Source organism: Mytilus californianus, unplaced genomic scaffold (genome assembly GCF_021869535.1).
Source record: "Mytilus californianus isolate M0D057914Y unplaced genomic scaffold, xbMytCali1.0.p SCAF_4, whole genome shotgun sequence".
NCBI lineage: Eukaryota > Metazoa > Mollusca > Bivalvia > Mytilida > Mytilidae > Mytilus > Mytilus californianus.
The window spans coordinates 14957578-14983912 of NW_026262690.1; the positions used below are offsets into that span (position 1 = coordinate 14957578).

General features: G+C 32.6%; 1 protein-coding gene across 2 annotated transcripts in view; it reads left to right on the forward strand.

Moving 5' to 3' along the window:
* The window catches only part of LOC127737542 (dynein axonemal heavy chain 2-like), a 118743-nt gene that overhangs the window by 24506 nt on the left and 67902 nt on the right, over positions 1 to 26335 (forward strand). For both annotated transcript variants that reach the window (XM_052248369.1, XM_052248370.1), the window contains 19 exons: positions 964 to 1255; positions 4134 to 4238; positions 5217 to 5387; positions 6477 to 6605; positions 7397 to 7608; positions 8373 to 8573; positions 9008 to 9164; positions 10961 to 11050; positions 11322 to 11570; positions 14114 to 14275; positions 14538 to 14660; positions 16453 to 16590; positions 17304 to 17386; positions 17728 to 17908; positions 20065 to 20203; positions 21162 to 21382; positions 22103 to 22195; positions 23871 to 24101; positions 24940 to 25128. In XM_052248369.1, the coding sequence (XP_052104329.1) occupies positions 964 to 1255; positions 4134 to 4238; positions 5217 to 5387; positions 6477 to 6605; positions 7397 to 7608; positions 8373 to 8573; positions 9008 to 9164; positions 10961 to 11050; positions 11322 to 11570; positions 14114 to 14275; positions 14538 to 14660; positions 16453 to 16590; positions 17304 to 17386; positions 17728 to 17908; positions 20065 to 20203; positions 21162 to 21382; positions 22103 to 22195; positions 23871 to 24101; positions 24940 to 25128 (3166 nt within the window). The remainder of the gene's footprint in view (positions 1 to 963; positions 1256 to 4133; positions 4239 to 5216; positions 5388 to 6476; positions 6606 to 7396; positions 7609 to 8372; positions 8574 to 9007; positions 9165 to 10960; positions 11051 to 11321; positions 11571 to 14113; positions 14276 to 14537; positions 14661 to 16452; positions 16591 to 17303; positions 17387 to 17727; positions 17909 to 20064; positions 20204 to 21161; positions 21383 to 22102; positions 22196 to 23870; positions 24102 to 24939; positions 25129 to 26335) is intronic.

Genomic DNA, 26335 nt, shown 5'->3' on the forward strand with positions numbered 1-26335 from the left:
ATGACTATTGTTACACCAAGGTAACACGATATCTCTTTTGGTGTATGGAAAATGTGAAGTGACAGACAGGAAAGTAACCCTAGTCACCCAGTAGTGAGAGTCTTGAATTTGATATTAATGGTCGAGAACTTTATAATGCTGAGAGTGTGTAATCTACTGGGCAGTCATTTCATGTTTGCTCATACTTTCATATTTTGAATTTTCATTTTACCCAGCAGGCATGGAATTTTTATGCCCCATTTATGGGCATTATGTTTTTCGGTCTGTGCGTCCGATCGTATGATTGTCCATCCGTTCGTCTGTTCGTCCGTCTGTCAGTCTGTCCCACTTCATGTTAAAGTTTTTGGTTAAAGTTTTTTGTTAAAGTTTTTGGTCAAGGTAGTTTTTGATGAAGTTGAAGTCCAATCAACTTGAAACTTAGTACACATGTTCCCTATGATATGATCTTTCTAATTTTAATGCCAAATTAGAGTTTTGACCCCAATTTCACTGTCCAGTGAACATAGAAAATGATAGTGGGAGTGGGGCATCCATGTACTATGGACACATTCTTATTTGTTTATGTCTTATAATGAGTGTGTGACTTCTTGTTTGAAAAAATTCCTAAAAATAATTGTCAGAGCTAATTATCTATATTGATAAGATATACACTGCAAAATAATTAACTTACTGTAAATTCAGAAAGTTTTGTGATATATTTATTATTGCAAAAATTGTGACAGGATAGGTTTTGCAAAAAGTAATATTTTTGATAGCATTATTGTGCATGCAACATTTCTTGAAATCACAATCATAATGTAATTCACATTTTCCACATTGCTCAACAATAGTAATAATAAATGCATGCAAACATTTCTGAAATTACAGTTGTCAAAAACATTAGAGTTTTTTCAATTATTTTTAGAGTTTACCGTAATTAAAATACAGGGGATGCTATTATACAAATTATAATCCCTGTTTTAGGATCATAGCAGCATTGTCATATGAAGAAAGAGCCCTGTTTAGAGAGAGAATAAGATTCCTTGATAAAAAGATCCACGCTGGTTTGTCAAAACTAACTTGGGTGTCACATGGTATATCAGAATACTTTGTCTCTGATTGTCGAAATAATGCCAGCAAAGTACAAGTAATTGTTGATGATTACAAAGGAGCTAACACAGAGATTGCTGAACAGTGTGTGAAAATCAGTGAACTGTTATTGATCAAGATTATTCCGAAGAAAGTTTATGAGAAAATGGACTTTGATTCTTATCAAGTTAGTCAATTTTAAACTAAGATTATTTAATAATTGACAGCTGTCAAAGAGTTGTTTTTATACGACTGCAAAAAAAATTTTGTGGTCGTATATTGGTATAATGTTGGCGTCGTCGTCGTCCGAAGACACATTAGTTTTTGCACTCTAACTTTAGTTTAAGTGAATGGATCTCAATGAAATTTTACCATAAGGTTCAATACCACAAAAGGAAGGTGGGGATTGATTTTGGGGGTTATGGTACCCACAGTTAAGGAATTAGGGGCCAAAAATAAGCATTTTTGTAACTTCCAGACATAACTTGTGTGTAAGTGTATGGATCTCTCTGACATTGTATCACAAGGTTCCATATCACAAAGGGAATGCTGGGAATGATTTTGGGGGTAATTACCTCCAAATTTTAGGAATTAGGGGCAAAAAATGGGCAAAAAACAAGCATTTTTCTAGTTTCATGACAATAACTTGTGTGTAAGTGTATTGATCTTTATGAAATTGTAGTACAAGGTTCCATATCACAAAGGGAAAGCTGGAATTGAGTTTGGGGGTAACTTCCCAAAAAGTTTAGGAAAAAGGGGCCAAAAATAAGCATTTTTCTACTTTCCAGACAATAACATGTGTTCAAATGTATGGATCTCTCTGAAATTGTACTGCAAGGTACCATACCACAAAGGGAAGGCTGGGATTGATTTTGGGGGTAATTCCCTCAAAATTTTAGTAATTAGGGGCCATAAAAAGGGCAAAAAAACAAGCATTTTTCTAGTTTCAGGACAATAACTTGTGTGTAAGTGTATGTATCTTTATGAAATTGTACTGCAAGGTTCCATATCACAAAGGGAAAGCTGGGTTTGAGTTTGGGGGTAATTGCCTTAAACGTTTAGGAATTTGGGGCCAAAAAACAAGCATTTTTCTAGTTTCCAGACAATAACTTGTGTTCAAGTGTATGGATCTCTCTGAAATTGTACTGCAAGGTACCATACCACAAAGGGAAAGCTGGGATTGAGTTTGGGGGTGATGAATCATAAGGGGGTTCAAAAAATTGGGGAGGATTTTTTTTTCCTTTTTTTTCTTTAAAATTTTCCATTTTAAATTGGTTATTTCTTATTTATATATAAAAGCAAATAATAATGATATGGTTTGAATAGGTAAATTAAAATTTTTTAAGTTCTTAGACCACTTTCATTCTGTGTGAGAAACCTATGCTGTGTCAAATATTTAATTACAATCCAAATTCAGTGCTGTATCAATCTTGAATGTTGTGTCCATACTTACCCCAACTGTTCAGGGTTCGACCTCTGCGGTCGTATCAAGCTGCGCCCCAGCGGAGCATTTTATTTAGATATGATGTCAACATGTTATAAAGCCAGAAAAAAATTCTCCAGTAACAATAAACGGATAGAAGTTGACCTTATGCAAGTGCATGTATACATGTACATGTATAAAACTTTGATTGATTTTGGAACATTCAAATACGATATAAAAGATGAATTTTGGTCTGTTTTGTAGGATTCTTATAACAACTTAGTTTTCAAACAGTTACAGACTTTCCATAGAGATTTTTTCAAACTGAAATAGGTTATCAGATGTATTGATATTCATTTGCATAAGGTCAATTTCTATCCGACGCACCTCATATGTTGATATCTGAATACATTTTTGTTTTCAGTTTTGTGAATGTAATAAACAGTTTTCAAATAAAACTCAATATTTTTTTTATTACAATTTATTTCAGCAAATATATACATCAGCCTATAATTATACCTCATGCTACAAAAACTGGAATATATTGTTTTTATTTGTCTGTATATGCAGTCTGTCATTCTTATTTGTTTCCAGGTTCGATCAGATTGCGCAACTAACTTGGATATATGCATGGCCTGATAAAGTGAACAAAAAATACCTATTGATTTTGAGGTCTCTACATCAAAGGTCAAAGTAAAAAGTTACTAAGAATAGTCCAAAGTTAGTGCAGGAAAGGAGTTTTCCTATTTTTATTCTTAGAATAGAACCTGACATAGAAATAGAATTATACTTAGATATATAGTTACAGATAATGAGTGGAAGATCCCTATACATATTGAGATTATGGTTTCCAAGGTTGTGGTTATAATTACTAAAAATAGACTGAATAAGTGCAGAAAAGGGGTTTGAGGTTAATAATTCCTAATGCTTACAGGGGATAGCAAGGATACTTGCATATATGGCCAAATAGGAGAGTAGAATCCCAAATTGTTTTGAGATCATTGCTTCCAAGGTAAAGGTCATAGTTACTAAAACTAGTTTGATAATAGTTTGAAATTAGTACAGAAAAGGGTTTGTAGGTAATAATAATAAAATTGATCTTTCATATAGGATTGGAACTAAACTCATATATATGGTCACAACTAATGAGAGGAAGATCCCTATTGATTGTGAAATCAATATGTCAAGGACAAAAAAGGGATTTCCTGATGATAACTGAAAGACCTAACATGGGATGTGAACTTAACTTAGATGTATTGTGACATATAGTAAAAGGAAATCCCGATTTATTTTTAGCTCATTACATCCAAATTCAAGATCACAGCTACTAGAAATTGAGTGAAATTTGTGAACAATAGGGTCATTATCATTCACTTACACGTAGATTTCTATAATAATTACAGTAATTTCATGCATGGTATTGTTCCAAGTATGGTAGAAGATGATTATCATAATTATCCTCTTTTATGGAGAACAACTTTGTCATTATACCACTAAGCTGTTGCTGGTTAGAAATAAGTTTATTAGGTAGGTCATGTTCACTAAGATTCTTTAATATCAGTAGACAAGGTCTCACTTTGAAAATAAGGAAGTAAATACCAAATATTTCATTTTTCTTGATTTTTCTTGTTTTCCATTTAAGACCAAACACAGAGAGATTGTTACAAAAAGATTGACACAGATACATGAGAATATTGTCAGAACAATGAAGAAAACCCATGAAATATTCAGACTGGATGGAAGTGAGGTATATTCTTAATCTTAATCTATTTTTCCATTACTCTAGTTCCTCATAATCTAATTTCGCATTTCTCTTAATCCTCCTGATCTATTTTCACATTTCTCTAGATCCTCATAATATATTTTCAAATTTCTATACATCCTCACAATATATTTTCACATTTCTCTAGATCCTCACATTCTATGTTCACATTTAGAATCCTCATAATCTATTTTTACATTACTCTAGATCCTCCAAATCAATTTTACATATTTCTCTACATCCTCATAATCTATTTTCACATTTCTGTAGATCCTCAAAATCTATTTTCACATATCTCTAGATCTTCATGATTTATTCTTCATTTCTGTAGATCCTCATAATCTATCTTCACATTTATTTACATAATTTGATTTTGAGTTCTTTCCTTTGACTACCATTTTGGAGGTGTAAATGGTTGATTTTCCTATTTGACTAAATGTGGTACAAACAAGTCTGATAAAAGATCCATACTAGATCGTAGTGATGACTTAAGCAAGGCTAATAGAAATTAAAATTGTTCAGAAAACCACTTTTTCTAAAGTCTAGCAGTCAGTATAAGTATAACAAGTTGAAATTGTACAGGTAGACCTCCAACATGGCGATGTAGCTCTTGCTCAAATTGTGTTAATCAAAACCTATCTATACATGCAGTAAAACTCCTGTTTCGATAATGTAAAAGAAAGGACAAAGATTATTAATTCATTACACAAATCACATTCTAGACAAACGTTAGATTTCATATGTCACTGTATGACCTATGCTCTGAATGACCCTAGATATTCCTCCTAATAACCTTCTGATGTCATGCAACAATCCCTAATTATGATGTAAAATTTGTTTAATTGTGATCAAAATTTTGCAAGATTTTGTGTGATTTTAAGTAATGGCATAAAAAATTTGAGTAAATACTAGTAAGTCTTTTAAATCCATTATGTATAATTCTTACCATATGATCTACTTTAGGTACAGGTACACTGGCATAAATATACAGAGAAAATGGATAAAATGGTGGCAGAAGCTTTCAGACTAAATGTGAAATGGTCTCTACAGGAATTGTCTAAAGCCATAAATGGAGATGGCAAAAATCCACCAAATTCTTTGTTTAAAGTTAAAGTCCTGCTCAAGGATAAGAAGGTAGATAACTCAGTTATTAACAAGTATCTGGTTTATTAAATCTTTGTCTGTCCAAGGATTCAATAAAACAAGTTTGATAATGTTTTGATCATAAATATATCCAAGATGTGTACACTGTAGTTAACTTAAACATTAGTTTGTACCAGGTTTAGAAACAGGAAGAAAAGAGTGGCTTATCATGCAACTTAACCTTTACACTGATCACCTTGTTTGTGTGTGTGTATGCTTGTGCTTGCTTGCATGCATACTTGTTCTTCAATGAATGTCTTAACGTCTACAGTCAATTGTTTATTTTTTAATTCCCTACTGTCTTTGATTTTTATTGAAATCAACCTTAACAGTATTTTTGGCTCAACATCAAAGCAGGATACCAACTGGAGATTTTATTTGTTTATTATACATATAAAGCAAAAAATTATTTCCATACCTGTTATTTGTACAAAATTTGGCTGATTGTAGATAGTCCAAAAATTATGTTGTCTTGAAAGGCTATTTTAATTTTTTGCTTTGATGCCTTCCAACCTAGGAAGCCATCACGTAAAAAAAATTAAATAGACTTTCAAAACATCATAAGATTGCAGGATAAATATTAGTAAGTGGGGAAAAGAATGGACTAAAAAAGACATATTTAGTTTCATTTTTGCATTTTGCATGCATTTTTGTTTTTGGTTTAATGTTGAGCAATCCCTAGTAGAATTAGTGTATAGTGGAAGTTTATGTTGACTTTGCTACATTTCGGGTTGAATTTTAGCCTTCCCTATGAGGACTAGTGTATAGTGGAAGTTTATGTTGACTTTGCTACATTCCAGGTTGAATTTGAGCCTTCCCTATCAGAACTAGTGTAAAGTGGAAGTTTATGTTGACTTTGCTACATTCCAGGTTGATTTTGAGCCTTCCCTATCAGAACTAGTGTATAGTGGAAGTTTATGTTAACTTTGCTACATTTGGGGTTGAATTTGAGCCTTCCCTATCAGAACTAATGTATAGTGGAAGTTTATGTTGACTTTGCTACATTTCAGGTTGAATTTGAGCATTCCCTATGAGAACTAATGTATAGTGGAAGTTTATGTTGACTTTGCTACATTTCAGGTTGAATTTGAGCCTTCCCTATCAGAACTAGCCTATGCTGTAAGCAGTGAATATGGCTATATAACCGGTGCTTTATCACAGATACAGAGACTACCTAGTCTGTTGACACCAAAAGAAAGTGTAAAAGAGGTCAGATTTAAATAATTCATACAATTTTTCTGAGTTGAAAAGATAATCTGAAAACCTTATTTAAATTTAGAAAAATGCAACTTTCTGAGTATTTGCCAAATATTTAATAGTTATAAATACAATTGCATGATAAATTACGAAATTCATTTATATTTCATTGTCACTGTTTTGTAAAAAACTGAAGTCAGTTTTCTACTTCAAAGTAGAAACTATAAGGCAAAAATATTGTCGAATTACTGAAGGAAAAAAATTATTGAATTAATTTATTTGAAGCTGTTTCCTGGACAACCTTATTACAAAAAGGACTAAAAAATGTATTTAACATCAAGATGTATTCCAAAAAACATTATTGTCCATAATTACTGGCTATTTTTGGCAAAAATTTATTTGAACAATCCTCATTCGAAAAAATGTAAAGTCCTAACTTGGTACAGGCACCATTAAATTAAAGTGTTGGATTGGACTAGGTTTTATGATGTGCAACATAATTGGTGTGGAATTCTAAGATCCAAAATATTAGATAATCAAAGATGTGTATGAAATGTAAGTCCGTGAGTGGTACTATTATCTAAAAGGCCCTAAAAAGTGTAGCATTAAAATCATATACATTTTAAAAGGTTTCTTTGAATCTCTTAATAAGCCTTACCCACAGAAATATGCATTTTGATCTCCAGCATCATTCAAAATACAACTGACATTGCAAGTTTCATTGTGTACACCATGTTTTGTTGAGATTAGAACATGGTTTGATGACAAAAGGGAAAGAAGAGCATAATATTTCTATCTTGTAGCCAATCTATGAAATGATAGCAAGAAGTGAAGAGGCCAGGAAGATCCACAGTGTAATTAATACGGGAATGCAGACTAATGCCACTCACATGCTTAACTATATAAAGACCTGGGACAACTATCGTGAGATCTGGGAAATTGACAAGGGAATGTTTATACAACGCTATCAGAACCTTGGTCCAGTTGTTTCATCGTTTGACTCAGACATTGCCAGGTAAGATACCTTCGTCTGTTTAGCTGTACAGTGTTCCACTCTGACTTGGTGTCTTGGGGTTGGTAAGATACCTTCGTCTGTTTAGCTGTACAGTGTTCCACTCTGACTTGGTGTCTTGGGGTTTGTAAGATACCTTCGTCTGTTTAGCTGTACAGTGTTCCACTCTCACTTGGTGTCTTGGGGTTGGTAAGATACCTTCGTCTGTTTAGTTGTACAGTGTTCCACTCTGTCTTGGGGTTGGTAAGATGTTATATTGAAAAAGCCATATAATACTGTATATTCAGAAATTATTGCAATGCATTTATAAATGTGATTTTTGAAGAAAGGACACAAATGGAGATATAGAATTATTGTGAATTCTGGGAAATCGGCGTACAGATATAATTTATCGGATATCAGATTGCGAGTTCTTATTATTGCGATACTTATCCAGACACATTATTCCCTATGATAAAAAACCTTGCAAAAATTTCTGAATATTTTCTATATATTTATGACTAACTCTGCTATTTAAACCAGCTACCTTTACATACATCACAAGATAGTTAACAAAGCAGATACCTGTAACCTTTTGAATGACAATATACCCCTGCTTAGTAAATCAGTTGTTATAAGTGATAGTTCTGTCTGTCTGTCCAGGATTTGTATCTACAACTCTTCAAAGACCAGTGGCTGAATTTTTTACCTTATGATGATTGACTGTTCACCTTTGAACTTTGCCATTATAGAGCAGTAATCTTTAAATTCTCTTGATTGTATTACAGATACGATGAAGTTGCCAATAATGTTGAGGCCCATGAGACCATAGAAATCATACAGTTTATGATGATTGATTGTTCTCCACTGAAGACAGCCATCATGAGCCACTGTCGAGAGTGGCAAACAAAATTCACCCAACTGTTGAAGAAAATGTCAACCACCAGTCTGATGGATCTTCAGGATTATCTAGTGGAAAATGGAGATAGGTGAAAGGATTTGTCTTACTTAATTTTGTGGACTGTTGAAGGTCATTTCATAGTTTTCTTTTAGGTCATAAAATTGTTTTTCTTTGACTTATGGTTTTTGATTGCCTTGGAGAGATTAACAATTAGACATACCACATCTTCCTATTATATTTGTAATAATTTTAAACAATTTCATGATCTGATGAACTAATATTCCATGACTTTTGAATACATAAGTAGCATATACCTTTAGGACAGGATAAAAACAAAAATGTTAAATGAAATGATTTCTGTGAATAAACACGTTTCTTGATTTACATTCATCAGGTATGCTCATGGACAAAAGTTTGGAAAGACAGCAATGTAAAACTTTTAAGAGCATAAAACCAAAAGGGCCTAAACAGAACAGTCAAAATCATTTTCTGTCAACTAATGATTTATGTAAAATTTTACAGAATAAATCAGCTACCCCAGACATTATCAGAATTAGGTATAAGTTTAAACTTATGGGACAAATTACATAATGAACTGGAAGAGACAGAGGAAAAGTTTGCACCACTGGCGGAACAATTTCAGATTCTGGAGAAATATCAAGTATCTGTGGAAGAAAAGGTATAAATAAAAGTAGAATAAAATCTTTCATATCGGATATCAGTTATTATTCACCCAAGGGTGACTGGGGTATAGAAATGTTGTCATCCCTTGGTCTTCTTCAGACTGGAAGTAAAACCCTTTTCAAAGTAGGCATCTGTTTCATACCTGTCAACTGACCCGAATCCTGCGGGTGTGACCCGAGATTCACAATTCTGAGGGGTCACCCGGAACCCCCGCCGGGTGACCAAATATACCCGGGAATTCGGAAAATAACACGTTTTCACCCTGATTTCTTAGCCTTCAGACTGATTAGATATAAAGTGATTTCAATGAAATACCGGCAAATTCGTAATATTCTTCCTGGACAAGAAGTTCAACTAGCTGTGTAAACTCAGCTCAATTGACCCATTTCAGTGCATGGCTTCACTTGACAACTTTGGTGTCAAACACACTGTTAATTAACACCAATTACCTTAGCTTTAGGTCGTAAATAATTTGTGTATTTCAAAGTTGTTTTAAAAACAATTTGAGTTACTTCCCCTTTTTTGTCAATTCACAATATACTCCTTAAACTTATATGTTTTTTTTGTAAAAAGATTAAATCTAAAATGAATTGAATGCACACACATATCAGAATAATACTTTTACTTATTGTTCTACCTTAGAACAATTAAAAAATAAAAATTTTGAAAATTACTTTTTTCATCTATACCTACTTTAATTGTTTAACTTTATTTTATTATACTCTAATATCAACATATGATATGTTCTACTGTTTAAAAGCTGCACAAATGTATGTAAAGAAAACACAAATTGGCACATTGTATGTCATGGAATGAATATGATCAGGAGTTAAGGCAATGTAACACAAATCTATCAATGGCCTCCAGGTGCAATGAAATAATAATATGTACAATTTTAAATTACTTAACCATGTGGACATGTTTTGGAAACTTTGATATAAATTATAAGAAAAATGTCCCCTAAATACTGAAATTCAGCTCGAAAAAGTTTGTATGCGTTATGACCTGAGATTTCATTCTTCTATGCAGGTCATCACCTGCATTTTCATTGTCATAGGTTGACAGGTATGCTGTTTGATTGTGCAGGATGCATAGATTTGCAGTAATGTCTGGTCAGAATGGGGACATTTCATTAGATGGATTGTGTAGAGAGAGTCCCACACACTCTGCATGTTTAGATTCCTAACAACAACTCTTTGAACAATGTCGCAAAGCTAAATTTTTGTCCTTATATAATACTTATTGTAGAATCTACCTATTGTAATTATTTTATTGTTCTCCTCTTGAACATATACGAAATATTTGTCACTGGGCATTAAGCAAACAATAATCAATCAATTATTATTCTATAAATCTCTTTCATGCAATGTATATTTAAAATTTCTGTATTTTTCAAAGGAGAAATGTCCAATGATTGTAAAACTTCATTACACACCCTTTTATTAAGGAGGGCAAAGTGCTTCTAAATAAAGTATTATGTAAATCATTCTATAAAGATTGTCACTTAGTCTTATTTATCGATAATAAAAATAAACATGACCAATAAACAAGGGAGACAATCGCATAAATCTGTATGTATTAGGGATATTCTGACCAGTAAATGAGGTACATTCTGACCGGTGTATGGGATATTAAGAACACCTACTACTGTAAGGTTCTATCAATCATTAATATATATTACTTTAGAATTAGGAAAGCAATATATTATCTGCCATTTCTGTTTTAATGATTTAATTTGCTGACATCTTTAAAAATTGTTTTGAAAATTGTTTTGAACACTTTCTGTTACAGTATCTGACCACACAAGAAAAACTAAAAGACGAGTGGATTATATTCCAAGAGAGTTTGAAAGAGGCTGAAGGCATGCTGAAGAAACATAAGGTATATTTTTGTAGTAATGAATACATTGACTACTGTAAAACATTCTGTTGATATTTATTTCACCTACATATTGCTTGAAATACCTACTGTATTTGGTATACCTATAATTAAATGGTGTTGTGTGGTAAATTCATACAAAAACTATATTTATTTCCTGGTCAGTGCACTTAGACCCTGCCTACGATAGTAGAGGGCATTATCTTTTTTTCGGTCTGTACATCTGTCTGTTTGTCTATGCAAATCCTATATGAATTATTATATATATTTCCAGGATATATTTAAAGCAGGATTACTAGCTCAATCTGATGAGTTCAAGAAAAAAGTACATTTCTTGTTAGATAACTTTCAGAAGAATGGACCGTTCACTAGTACTTTAGGAACAGGAGAAGCTTTAGAAAGTATCAGTGTGGTACAGGAACAACTCATGGCCTTCAAGAAAGCTCAACAAGAGATAAGAGATGGTCTTAATATCTTCAAAATAGATCAGCCACCAAATAAAGAAATAGCTTTTATGGAGAAGGTATGAAAATAGAAATGCTCTCACAATATTCATGATTTTAGAACAGCCCCTAATAAAGAAATGGTTTTTATTGTCTCGCCTTGACAGAGTCAAAAGCGAGACATAGGTATGCTGTTTCCGGCGGCGAGGGCGTCAATAATATATTAGTTTGTGATTAGGTCTAGTTTATGGTGAACCACTAGTGGTAGGTAAATAATATTTGGTATGCAGTTGTATTAGCATTGGCACATCTCATTACCATGGAGATTATTTTGCCCCGCCCCTCAGTCATGGTCTGTTGACTTTGAAACTTTGGTTAGTTTACATGTATTAGTCTGTGATTAGATCAGTTTATGGGGAACCACTAGTGGTAGGTCAATGATATTTGGTATGCAGTTGTATTAGCATTGGCACATCTCATTACCATGGAGATTATTTGGTCCCGCTCCCTCAGTCATGGTCAATTGACTTTGAAACTTTTGCTTAGTTTTCATGTATTAGTTTGTGATTAGGTTAGTTTAAGACGAACCACTAATGTGAAGTCATTGATATTTAGTATGCAAATGTATTGGCATTTGCAAGTTTCATTTCCATGGAGATTACCGTATAGCAGGTTATCTTCGCGGGTGTAAAATTTCGTGATTTAGGGGCAACAAAGTATCCGAAAAATTTTGGCGGTTTTTATTTTAGCGGATTCTTAAATCCCAATTAAACATTTTGTCGGATACTGAAAGTTGCAGTTAAAAAGTTGTTTAAAATTGACAAACAATGGCCTGTTGTTATGGTTAATTTTTTGTTTTTTTGTTTTTTTGTTTTTAATTCTATATAATTTTATTTGAAATGTACATTTGTTAGAGATACATAAAGTACCGGTACCTTATCCCGGTCTCGTTGACGTTAGTGTATAGCATTTCATAAGGTTAGTACTTGTTAGTACACAACATACAGTTTTGCTAATAAATAATGTATAACACAATAAAAAGAAATTACTATGATATATTATAAATCTTAGTTAAGAAGATAAATTAATTTTTTCTGCAACCAAATTGTAGAAGTTTTTATATTTGCCTTGTTTATTTGTCAATATTTCGTAATGTTGGAGAAGTTCACTTTTAAAAAGTTATTATTCTTATTTATTTATTTATATTTTGATACAGTTAATCAAAAGAATACCGGTGTACATAGTTATTTGTCACATGTGTACAAACTTCTTGTAAATGTTACGGTTGATTAGTTACGAAATTGACTGGACCTTTGATGTACTAATTAGATTATAAAATTGTCATAATTAACTTGCAACTATTATATAATTTGACACTAATTAATAAGGATAAAATACCTGACAGCATACTTTACACTTTTTATTATATAACCAATAAAACTAATTAACACCTGACAGCCAGTGTAGAATGGTGTTTGTTATTTATGTTGTTTAAATTAATATAAACCGTTATTGATCCGTTGAACGGGAAAAAATAGTTAGTTTTCAAAACGCTTTAGCTATTAGAAAGTATCGACCGTATGCATAAATTTTCGCGGAATTTATTTTCGCGATTTCCCCTGACCAGCCAAAATAAGCGAAAATAAACACCCTGCGAAAGTAACCCGCTATACGGTATATAACCCCAACCCCTCATTATGGTTCATTGACTTTGAAACTTATACATAGTTTACAAGTTAATGTTTGTGTTTAGGTTTGTTTAAAGGGAACGACTTATGAAAAGTCAATGATATTTGGTATGCAGTTGGCACATCTGGTTTCTCACAGAGGAAAGTCGCCGAAAGTGAGATATAGGGATTGCTTTTCCTGCTATGGTGACAGCGATGGCGTCAACAATTGTTAAGTTTTCTGCCTAAGTTAGTTTGATAGGAACTACTTGTGATAGATCAGTACATATCAGTTTGACGAATATTTTGAGGCCCCACCCCCTTGGTCCAGTGACTTTGAATTAATTAGCAATTTTAAATGTTAAGTTTTCTGCTTATGTTAAATTGATAGGAACTACTTGTGATAGATCAATGATATTTTGTATGAAGTTGCTTTGCTATCAGTACATATCAGTTTGACGACTATTTCAAGGCCCTGCCCCCTAGGTCATGGTCCAGTGACTTTCAATTAATTAACAATTTTCAATGTTAAGTTTTATGCTTAAGTCATTTGATAGGAACTATTTACAATAGACAACAATATTTTCTATAAAGTTACATTGCTGTCTGTACATCTCAGTTTGTCGACCATTTGGAGGCCCTGTCCACTAGTTGGTCCAGCAACTTTGAATCAGTTAATAATGTTGCTGTCCATCAGATTGTCTTTTTTTTGAATTTTATGCCGACAGGCGAGACATATCTCTGTGTCAACAGTTTAGTTGTTTTGTTTTTGTTTTTTTTTAACCTATAAAGGAATCGCCTTGTATATTTAAAGACTTCATTTAGATAAGCTAATATAGTTTTGCAGGGCAGGGTGTTTCCTTTTGTGAGCTTACTCACAGATATAGTTTTATAAGAGGAATTGCAATATATAAGCGATAACTGATTGGTTCGCTAACTTAAATGTTTTATTACAGGATTTACAATATATAGAAGATATCTGGTTAATGAACAAAGAATGGGAGACATCGTGGGCTGAATGGAAAGGTAACAAGTTTGAAGATCTACAGACAGAGACCATGGAAGCTACAGCTATTGCTGATCATAAGAAACTAGTAAAGTACAGTAAACTGTTAGCAGTAAGTAGTCAGCATTTTTTTCTCATCTGTTTTACAAAATAAAAGAAAATTTTTTTTAGTTTATTTAAGCCTTTAGATTTGTTTCCTACTAGAATTACATCCTATGACCCTTCACAGAGCCATTTGTATGTCGGTATATAATCACTATGTTATTAAAAGATTATTTTAAGTTAAATGAAAATATTGATATATAACTTTTTATTCTTCCCAAACAATTGCTTGCACAAACATGTTCTATATTTGTGATGTTTCTTCATTCTAGGATAGGAATTGGGAAGTTGTTGAGACTAGTAAAAATCGTGTTGATCAGTTCAGACGTACCATGCCCCTGATTAATGACCTGAAAAATACAGCCATGAGAAAAAGACATTGGGACAAAATTCAGGTATTACAGTGTAACATGTATATCAGAAATAGATGATATTGTTATAATTAAATCCTTGCAAACAAAGTTGGGTGGAGAGTATAAAGGAATCACCATGTCTGTCCATGTGCCTTGTAAGCACAACTCCTCCTTACTGCCTGGATTGATATTGATGAAATTTTATACAGTAGTTGAATACTATCTGAGGATGTGCATCAAGGAATATAATCTCAAACATGTTCAAGGGTAGATAATCAAATTTGCAGTGAAGGTATCTTTTTATGAGTTAACTCACAGTTTTAGTTGTCCTTGGTATGAAAATATATATGAATGGTCAATTTAGCCAATAAATCAAATGTATTTCATGAAATGAAATTACAATTAATTCAGATATATGGGAAAATTATTCAATATTTTTACTATTTGACTCATAATTGTTGAGAAATGATATTGAGCCCCCAACATAACAGTAAATTTATTTTTATGTCCCTACCGTAGCAGAGGGGGCATTAAGTTTTACCCTTGTCCATACGTACGTCCCAAAATTGGTTTCTGTTCTCTAACTTTAGTTTGCCTCAACCAAATGTTATGAAACTTATACACAATGCTTATTACCACAAAACACAGATCAAGTTTGAATTTTGGTGGCGTCACTTTTACTGTTCTACAGTTATGCCACTTTACAAATAGAAAAATTGCTGAATTTTTCCTTTCCGTTCTCTCACTTTAGTTTGCCTCAACCAAATGTTATGAAACTTACACACAATGCGTATTACCACAAAACACAGATCAAGTTTGAATTTGGGTATCTTCACTTTTACCATTCTAGAGTTATGCTCCTTTACAAATGGAAAAATTGCAGAATTTTTCGTTTCCATTCTCTTAACTTTAGTTTGCCTCAAACAAATGTTATGAAACTTATGTGCAATGCTTATTACCACAAAACACAGATCAATTTTGAATTTTGGTGGCCTCACTTTTACTGTTCTAGAGTTATGCCCCTTTACAAATGGAAAAATTGCAGAATTTTTCATTTTTGTTCTCTAACTTAAGTTTGCCTCAACCAAATGTTATGAAACTTATACACAATGCTTAATTACCACAAAACTCAGATCAAGTACAAATTTGGGTAGTGTCACTTTTACTGTTCTTGAATTATGTCCCTTAATAACGTTATATGCAAGCGGGGGCATCATCTGTGTCCCATGGACACATTCCCCATTTATTTTTTGAGTTTCCTTGGTTAAAAAAGAGCAATGCAGTTGCTGTGTAATTATTTAGCCAAAATGTTCTTGAATTTCACTTTCCTTGCTTTCAGGATGAAAACCCTTACTACATAGTACACTATAGAAGGCCCCAACATGGCCTGATTTATGTTCCATACAATAAATGAAATACAAATATGATATACAGCAACAAAAGATAACCACTGAATTACAGGCTCCTGAAATATTACTCAAGCCTACATTTCTTGTAGGACTGTTATGAAATTTATGTCAGCAAAGTCTAGAAAAAGCTTGAAAATTTGCGTGGATAACATTTTTAACAGGAATAATATCTGTTGGAAGATTTTATGAAATTCATATGAAAAATTTGTATCAGTAATGTTTTGGATGAGTTTAAACAACCTGCCCATCAACAGTAGTCTTGATAGATGTATATAAATACAATGACAATTAGTTTCACTTTGTGTTTAGGTAATGACATCAGATGTTTTAATAATGACATTAAGTTTCACATTGTGTTTTAGTGATGAAATTAAGTTTCACATTGTGTTTTAGTGATGACATTAAGTTTCACTTAATATTTACAGAATGAGATGGGGAAGGATTTTGATCATAAATCAAATGATTTTACTCTAGAGAAGATTATAGAGATGGGATTTGATCATTATGCAGAACTAATACATGACATATCAGAGGCTGCCAACAAGGAGTTAGGCATTGAGCAGGTAATTATACATTCTGGGATTGCTCTGATGTCTGAGAACTAGGAATTATAGAGTGATTAGTCATTGTACAGGTAATTATACATTCTGTGATTGCTCTGATGTCTGAGAACTAGGAATTATAGAGTGATTAGTCATTGTAAAGGTAATTATACATTCTGGGATTGCTCTGATGTCTGAGAACTAGGAATTATAGAGTGATTAGTCATTATGCAGGTAATTATACATTCTGGGATTGCTCTGATGTCAGAACTAGTAATTATAGAGTGATTAGTCATTGTACAGGTAATTATACATTCTGGGATTGCTCTGATGTCAGAACTAGTAATTATAGAGTGATTAGTCATTGATCAGGTAATTATACATTCTGGGATTACTCTAATGTCTGAGAACTAGTAATTATAGAGTGATTAGTCATTGAGCAGGTAATTATAGACTTTGTAAATTGATAAGTCACCTCTGACAGTAATTGTCTTATGTAAAAGTGTTCAAAGTAGTGAGAGAAATACTGAGCAGAAATATACACCTAGTTCGTAATAAAATCTGTATCATTGTATGATAGCAAAACAAAACATATCTATTAGATTTTTTTTTATTCAGATAAAGTTAAAATAAATGGATTTAAAATGCTTCTTGCTTTAAGCTCTCTTTTATTACTTAATTTTCATCTTGTTACTATTAAAATGTTTTACATCTGTATAATGTATTTTTTGCAGGGACTCGAAGTAATAGAAGCTGTATGGAATACAACAGATCTTGAAATTATACCATATAAAGATAGAGGTCACTATAAGCTAGTGTGAGTATTAGGTCCAGATTATACTGTATAAAGGTAGAGTTCACTATAAGCTAGTGTGAATATTAGGTCCAGATTATACCTTATAAAGATAGAGGTCACTATAAGCTAGTGTGAATATAGTGTATGTCAAGATTATACATTGTATCCCTTAAAGATTAGGGTCACTATTAGCTAGCATGAGTATTTTGTCAAGGTTATACAATTTAAAAGATAGAGGTCACGATAAGCTAGAGTGAGTATTTTGTCAAGGTTATACCATATAAAAGATAGAGGTCACTATAAGTTAGAGTGAGTATTGTGTCAGGATATAGATCACTCACAAATTGTTTTTCTGTTTACAGGAGTGTTGAAAACGTTTTCCTTTGCTTAGATGAAAATCAGATGCGGCTATCATCAATGAAAGCCTCCAGATTTATCAAAGCTTTTGAAATTGATGTTGACAGATGGGAGAAAATTTTATCAAATATATTGGAGGTTATAGAAATTCTTCTACTGGTACAGAAAGAATGGATGTATTTAGAGGTTGGTACATTGTATGATTCAAATCGGAGCAAGTAATGATAGGTAGTAGAACACTTTATCTAACAATGAAAATTTACTGAATCTCTTCAATTGATGAAAATGAAAGGATGTATTTGGAGGTTGGTACACTTATAATTGTATGTAGACAGAAACAGGTGTGATGAGATGTTAGTAAAGAAAGAGATATTTGAATTGATATTGTTGAAGTCATAGAAATTGTTCTACTGGTATGTATAGATTTAACCATGTGTTTAAGGTCAGCAAGTTCAGAGGCTATACTGGTATGTAGAGATTTAAGTAATGTGTGAGGTCAACAAGCTCAGAGGTTATACTGGTATGTAGAGATTGGTGCATAATTTAAGTAGGCAGGAGGAATGTGTGAGGTCAACTGGTTCAAAGTAATACAGGGAAATTTCACTCACATGTATTTCATGTGAATTTAAATTCATGTGAAATTCACATGAATTTCACCTCAAACGAGCTTATACGTGAAACTCATGTGAAATTAGTTCATGTGAATTTCACGTGAAAATCACATGAATTTTTTTCACATGAAATTCAAGTGAATTTTTGTCGAGCCTGCGACTTTTGTCGCAGAAAGCTCGACATAGGGATAGCGATCCGGCGGCGGCGGCGGCGGCTACGGCGGCGGCGGCGGCGTTAGCTAACTTCTTAAAAGCTTTATATTTTAGAAGATGGAAGACCTGGATGCTTCATACTTTGTATATGGATGCCTCATGTTACGAAGTTTCCGTCAGTCACATGTCCAATGTCCTTGACCTCATTTTCATGGTTCAGTGACTACTTGAAAAAAAAGTTCAGATTTTTTGTAATGTTAAATTCTCTCTTATTATAAGTAATAGGATAACTATATTTGGTATGTGCGTACCTTGCAAGGTCCTCATGCCCGTCAGACAGTTTTCACTTGACCTCGACCTCATTTCATGGATCAGTGAACAAGGTTAAGTTTTCGTGGTCAAGTCCATATCTCAGATACTATAAGCAATAGGTCTAGTATATTCGGTGTATGGAAGGACTGTAAGGTGTACATGTCCAACTGGCAGGTGTCATCTGACCTTGACCTCATTTTCATGGTTCAGTGGTTATAGTTAAGTTTTTGTGTTTTGGTCTGTTTTTCTTATACTGTATGCAATAGGTCTACTATATTTGTTGTATGGAATGATTGTAAGGTGTACATGTCTAGCTGGCAGGTGTCATCTGACCTTGACCTCATTTTCATGGTTCAGTGGTCAAAGTTAAGTTTTTGAGTTTTGGTCTTTCTTTCTAATACTGCATGCAATAGGTCAGCTATATTTGGTGTATGGAATGATTGTAAGGTGTACATGTCTAGCTGGCAGGTGTCATCTTACCTTGACCTCATTTTCATGGTTCAGTGGTCAAAGTTAAGTTTTTGAGTTTTGGTCTTTTTTTCTAATACTATATGCAATAGTTCAACTATATTTGGTGTATGGAAATATTTTATGATCTATATGTCAGTCACGCAGGTTTTATTTGACCTTGACCTCATTTTCAAGGTTCATTGCTCAATGTTAAGTTTTTGTGTTTTTCGTCTGTTTTTCTTAAACTATAAGCAATAGGTCAACTATATTTGTTGTATGGAAGAATTGTTAGCTGTACATGCCTGCCTAGCATGGTTCATCTGACCTTGACCTCATTTTCATGGTTCATTGGTCAATGTTTAGTTTACTTGGTTAATGTTAAGTTTATGTGACAGTTGTAATAAAGCTTTATATTTAGGACTATCAACATAATATCAATGATTAGTAAAGAAGGCGAGACATTTCAGCGTGTGCACTCTTGTTAAAATAAAGTAATTCAAATAACATCTAAATTTTCAAATTTAATTAAAATGATGAAAAACACAATTCAAGTGAAGCTCAATTCACGTGAAATTCACATGAAAATTTTCACGTGAGTTTCATGTATAAGCTCGTTTGAGGTGAATTTCACATGAAATTTTTCACATGAATTTCAAGGGTGATTCATGTGAGCAAAATTTGCCAGTGTAGAAGAAATAGTAAAAACATTTGTTACATTTGGTATTTTCTGCCAAACTGATGAATTTCATCCAATAGAAAAACAGTTTTGATTTAAACAGTGGGACTTTTTGTAATGAGCAGAATTAATATTTTCAGAATATTTTCCTTGGAGAAGATATACGTAAACAGCTACCAAGAGAATCTTCTAACTTTGATGAAGTCAATGTGAAATGGAAAGCTATCATGACCAGAATGCATGCTGATAAAAATGCATTACGTTGTACACATCATCAAGGTAAATGTGTTTCTTTCCACTTGATTTCAAGTGATTCTCTCCACCATTTGCAGTTCATTCAAAATTCTGACCCAAAAGCAATTTGTTACATCAAATCAAGCTGTTCAACTGGACAGAACTTTTACTAAAATGCTTCAGAAAAACCACAGTCAAGTCATCAATGTTATAAATGTAATGTGAAAAATACATATAAATGAAAGAAGATATGGTATGATTGACAATGAGACAACTTTCAACCATAGAAAAAATGATGTAGAAGTTAGCAACTATAGGCATACACACAAAGAATTTGGTTTGATATACAAAAGTATTTTCTTGAAATGAGTTTTTAGGTGAGTAGGTATAAAAGTTTATTGGCACAGACTGTTTTAGAAATTTTGAAACCATATACAACATTTTAGTTTATGCATTGAACATCATAGCCTGAAACTTGCTTTAAAAGTAGGCTTTTAAAAAAATTGTTTGGTGTACATACAGATAGCCAAGACAAATCTTAGTTTCTGATGAATCCTACTCTGTTAATGGAGTAAACATAAATGTTAACAAAAAGGAGGGGCAGTACAAAAGGAGGTATTGCCAAATGGCATGAAATTTAATACCGTAATTGGCCTTGTATAGTTCGCACTGGTACATTGTCCGCACCCCCTTCTTGCCACGAGAATTCAGGAAAAAAACTTTTTGAAACTGTTAATGAAACTCCATTAATTTCAAATCGTGTGTGATTGTTTGTGGTATTTTCATGGAAAAACCTGTTTTCCATCATCAAATAGAATTTGAATGAGGAGGTCTTACCAAATGGCATAAAATTTCGTATGCTTGATTAAAATAAATTTTAAATACTATTTACTAATGAGTATAGAAAAGCTTTTAAATCTGGCAGAAACTAGTATGACTAGTAATTTCTTGTTGCATATGCTATCCTTTATGAAAAAGTAAATGTATTAATATGTTTTTTCAGGCTTGTTAGATGAATTGAATGAAATGAACAAGAAATTAGAAAGTATTCAGAAATCCCTTGAGGCCTATCTGGAAACAAAGCGTGGAGTTTTCCCAAGATTTTACTTTATTTCAAATGATGACTTGCTGGAAATACTTGGACAGTCTAAGACACCAAACTCTGTTCAACCTCATTTGAAGAAATTGTTTGACAATATCAGTTTCCTGGACATGAAAAAAGAGGCAATATATCAGTTCATTATTCACGAGAAAAGAACACAACTTTATTGTAACGAAAGGAGGATTTGACATATAAATTCATGACACAAATTTCTTTCACATGCATAACAAGACCCAAAGCAAAGGAACAGTGCTTTTATTGCTGTTAATAGGTTTCATAACAAGTGAGCATGGGATATTGCTTGATATGAACTCGAGTTATTTAACATCAATATAATAATAAACAAGCCTTGTGCGAGTTTATTATTACTACTTAAATTAAATAACAAAAGTTGATATCAAGCAATATCCAATGTTCACGAGTTGTTAAACCTATTTCTCTTACGATAAACATTCTCATTGTGTTACATAAAAAAAGAAATAGATAACAGTCCTCGACCATAAGAGAATCTTTATTTTAAAACCAAAACTAGATCTTCAACACATAGTAAAAGCAACAACATTAAAACCAAACTTGAACAATGGAAAAGGAAGGATATGGTTTATCAATATTCATGACACAAAATCACTACATATACTTGACAATACCCAAAGCAACTATTGACAAATAAAGGATTGTATGCAGACTTTGGCAAAACCACAAAATCTAATATCCATGAAAATGCAGGTTTTCCACAATCCACAGAAATTGGTACGCACGAAAATAAATGAATCCACAGTAAAACAAAACTGTTTGAAGTTTTTCATTGATCTGTTATATAGAAATTTTTATTGATATTTCAGGGAAAACATATAAAGGCCATATCAATGAACTCAGAAGATGGAGAAAAAGTAGAGTTTATCAATACTGGGGTGTTTCTAGATGGTCAAGTAGAGGTAGGTATATAAGGAATAATTTAAAAGAATTTACTGTGGGTTGCCTAGTTTCTGAATTTTTTTTTTTACCCTAAACAGATGGAGAGCTTACATATTGGATAGTAAGAGCTATCATATAATTAGCTGCTTCCATTTGAATATGAACGGACAACGGACAAATTTGAAATAAACAAGCCTAAGCATTGGAAGATTCTTTTAACGATTATTCCTTTTAAAGTAGATAGACACTGTTGAACTTGACATTCATCTGAGAATCAAATGGCAGCCATCTTGTATGGCTTCTAAGTTAATACAGTAATTTTTTTTTTAAATTTGCCACCATTTAGAAGTTTGCACATACTTTACAATCATATTTAAGCCAAAATCACCTGATTTTGGATTACCGTTAAAAGGCTTGTATAGTCCGCGGTTTTATTCTCCAAAATTGAACCTGCCAGACAGGGTGCGGACTATAGAGTACGATAAGCAAGTAATAAGAGAAAAAATCGATTTCTCGAGGTGGTTTGTTTACGTTCCGCCATGTTTGTTATTGATATTGTAGAGGGCGCTCTTATCATTTTCAAAACTAATAATTTTACCTAATCCATATTAATATGTTATTTTAATCAATATCAAATATACACTGATAAATTAAAAAATTAAATGCTTAACTACAAATTTCTCGTTTCTTTTCACTGAAAACTGGAATCTGCTTGAATTTAACGGAATGAAAAAAGTATAAAAGTAAACCAAGAACCAGCTTACGATGTATAAACTACAAAACGTAATCGGTTATTCTTTCCGTTTTGGTGTTTCATACTGACGCATGTGTTTTGTTTTAGCTCAAGATCCTTCAAACATTAATGTGATAGATATATTAAACATTGTTTTACACAAGGATGGAACTGTTTTACTTTCAAAGTTGTATTCTAGTGATATCTATTAAGTACGGATTTTCTGTACACTCTCACTGTATTTATTTTCTTTTACACGTGCTATTCAAACTTCCGGTTTAAACATACACAAGTTTTTAAATTGTTTTTTGTGTGATTTTGACACATTTTAACACTTGAGAAGTGTTCTAGAATTATTTACAAGCAGTTTCAACTTTTATTTGATGATGGAAAACGGGTTTTTCCATGAAAATACCGCAAACGACCACACACGATTTGAAATTACCAGAGTTTCATTGGACATTTTCTAACAGTTACAAAAAGTTTTTTTACCTGAAATTTAGTGGCGAGAAGGGGGTGCAGACAATGTACCAGTGCGAACTATACAAGGCCGATTACGGTACTTCATTTTCCTATGCCGAAAAAGTCCTTTTGGTAACTCCTCCATTAGGATAAATCTATTGAATGTATATCTAAACATATTTCTATCATGTCCCATAGACTTACCTTTATAAAACCACAATTTTATGCTAGTCTGAATAAAGCTTTTACCAATTAAGGATCATTAATAGTCATTATATACAAACATAGTCACAAGGTTTTGTTTTATAAGTGTTTTGTAGATTTATTCCTGTTTGAACTCAGGCCTTATGTTCATACCACCCATATTCAACCTTTGCTTATTTTTAATGTTGCCCCTTTAGAAAAGTGTATGTCATATGATAAGAAGCAACAAGCACAGCCACAAATTTAAAGATATATATATTTATGAAAATAATGTTCCTAATTTATCTGATCCATAGAACTGGTTAGGAGATGTGGAAGCAGGTATGGTTGATACATTGATGGAAAGATTGGTTGCTACTAAATCTGCATTGAAGAAATCCAAGAAAGACAAATGGCTGAAGGAACATCCTGGGCAACTCTGTATTGTTGCTAGTCAAATACAGTGGACCAGTGATACAGAAAAGGCCCTGAAACACGTCAGGATTAGAGGAGACAAAAAGGCACTGAGGACAATGAAGAAAAAACAGGTAATTTGGTATAAAGGGAAGGCCCTTAAACCTGTCAGACTAAGAGGAAACTAAACGCCCTGAGGACTGTGAAGAAAAAGAAGGTAATTTGGTATAAAGCAAGGCCCTCAAACCTATCAAGGTAAGAGGAAACTAAATGCCCTGAGGACTATAAAGAAAGAAGGTAATCGGGGATAAAGAGATGGCCCTAAAATATGTCAGAGTTTGAGGAGATTATAATGGCCCTGATAATTATGAAGAAAAACAGTTAATTTAGGATACAGAGAAGGCCTTGAAACTGGTCATGCTTAGATGAAGCAGAAAGGCACTGAGGACCATGAAAATAAAAAAGTTTATTCATGGTACAGAGAAGGCTCTGAAACAGGTCAGGCTTAGATTTCACAAAATAGGCCCAGAGGATCAACTATAAAAAAAAACGGTAATTAACAATAGTTAAAGGATGGCACTGAACGGATGTGTTTCATATATACATATAAACTGTAAATTCAGAAATTATTCTGTGCATTTATTATTGTGATTCCGACAGGAGTCCTGTCACAGGACAGACAAAAATATAATAATTATTGTGATTACAGGAAAAGCTTCATACAAATATATGTGTCAGATTTCAGAATGCAAATTCTTATTGCCATACTCACCAAGTGGCATTATTCATTATCATTCCTGAATTTACAGTATATTTATACATGTTATACCATAGTTCATGCTTCTCTTTCTTTTCCTCATCTATCCTCATTGAATAATTTCTTCAAAACAAGTCAAAAGATGGCCCAGATCCAGAGATGTGAGAATTACTGCATTTTCTACTGTGAAAATATTCATACTGATTTTTTTTCAGGTGACCTCATTGAACAAGTACTCAGAAATAATACGGTCAAACTTGACAAAGATCCAGAGACTGAAAGTTACTGCCCTTGTTACTATAGAAGTTCATGCTAGGGATGTAATAGAAAAGTTGGTAAAGTCGGGATGTAATGATGAAAACGCATTTGAGTGGCTCTGTCATCTTAGATATTATATGGAGAAGGTAAGTTATAACTTATATCTCATATAAGGAAGTTGTATCTCATAAAGGTAAGTTGTATCTCATAAAGGTAAGTTATACTATGTTCATGTCCCGAGTAAGGAGCCTGTAGTCTAGTAGTTGTAGTTGATTGCCATAATTGTTTTTCCTTTAATATTGTAAGATTAAATAAGTATTAGAATGACTTTGTTCTTCATATCTTGTCTGTGGTTTGTCTAGTGGCAATCTGTGTGTAAAGCACTTTTCCAATCTGTCAGACACATACTTACTGTTTTCTGATGCTTTAAATTACAGTACTTAGCACAACAATTTCATAGTATTTAAAATGACCAGTTTAATGATAGTAATAACAGAAGTATGACAAACTGAAGATTCGTGAATTTACCTTCCAGTGGTAGAGTTGTTCTATCAGATTTGTTCTGAACATGATAATTCATTTAGTTTGAATGAAAGTTGTATGTTTGTTTGGAATTTGTCAAATAGTCTTGAGCTTATATTCACACTTTAGGGTTCAAGGTTGAGATTTTAGATTCAGGCTACTTTTTAGAAATTATACAAGCAAAAATATATTGAATGAAAAGTATTACAAATGTATATGTTCTATCTGCCAGGTGTCTTTTTACCATGACCTCATCTAAAAAGTTCAATGACCTTAAAGTGTTTGAAATGTTTCAGGAGTCGATACAGTTTTTAAACGGGATAACTATTGTTATTTTAAGGACTAGAAACTCTGACTAGTCAGTACTTTTTGTAATATTAGTGTAAAGCATTAGATTTCCGTTATCTAATCTATGTCACTTTTGTTCTTTTCTTAAGGATGTATTCTTCTGACGTTTCAGTCTCGTTGAAATCTTGTTCTGGAATTATTTCCAAAACATGTGAGACAAGTGGAAAATAGCAATGAATTTAATAAATATCATAATCAAACTTAACTCTGTGAAAAAATTGTGTATTTACAATAAGTAGTTTTTAAGTAATAAATTTTTCAATTTTATTACCAATCAAGTCAGTCTTTTAGCCAAAATTTTGAGAAAAAGGGTGAGGGGTACAAGAAATGATTTTATCAGAAACATGTACATCCCATATCACTTTTTTCTTTTCAAATTTCTTAGATATGTATTTTTTCAATCATTTATAACAAAGAAGTTGAAATAATATGCATTTTGTTCTTAAAACAGAGAAAAATCACAAATTTACAAAATTGACAGCA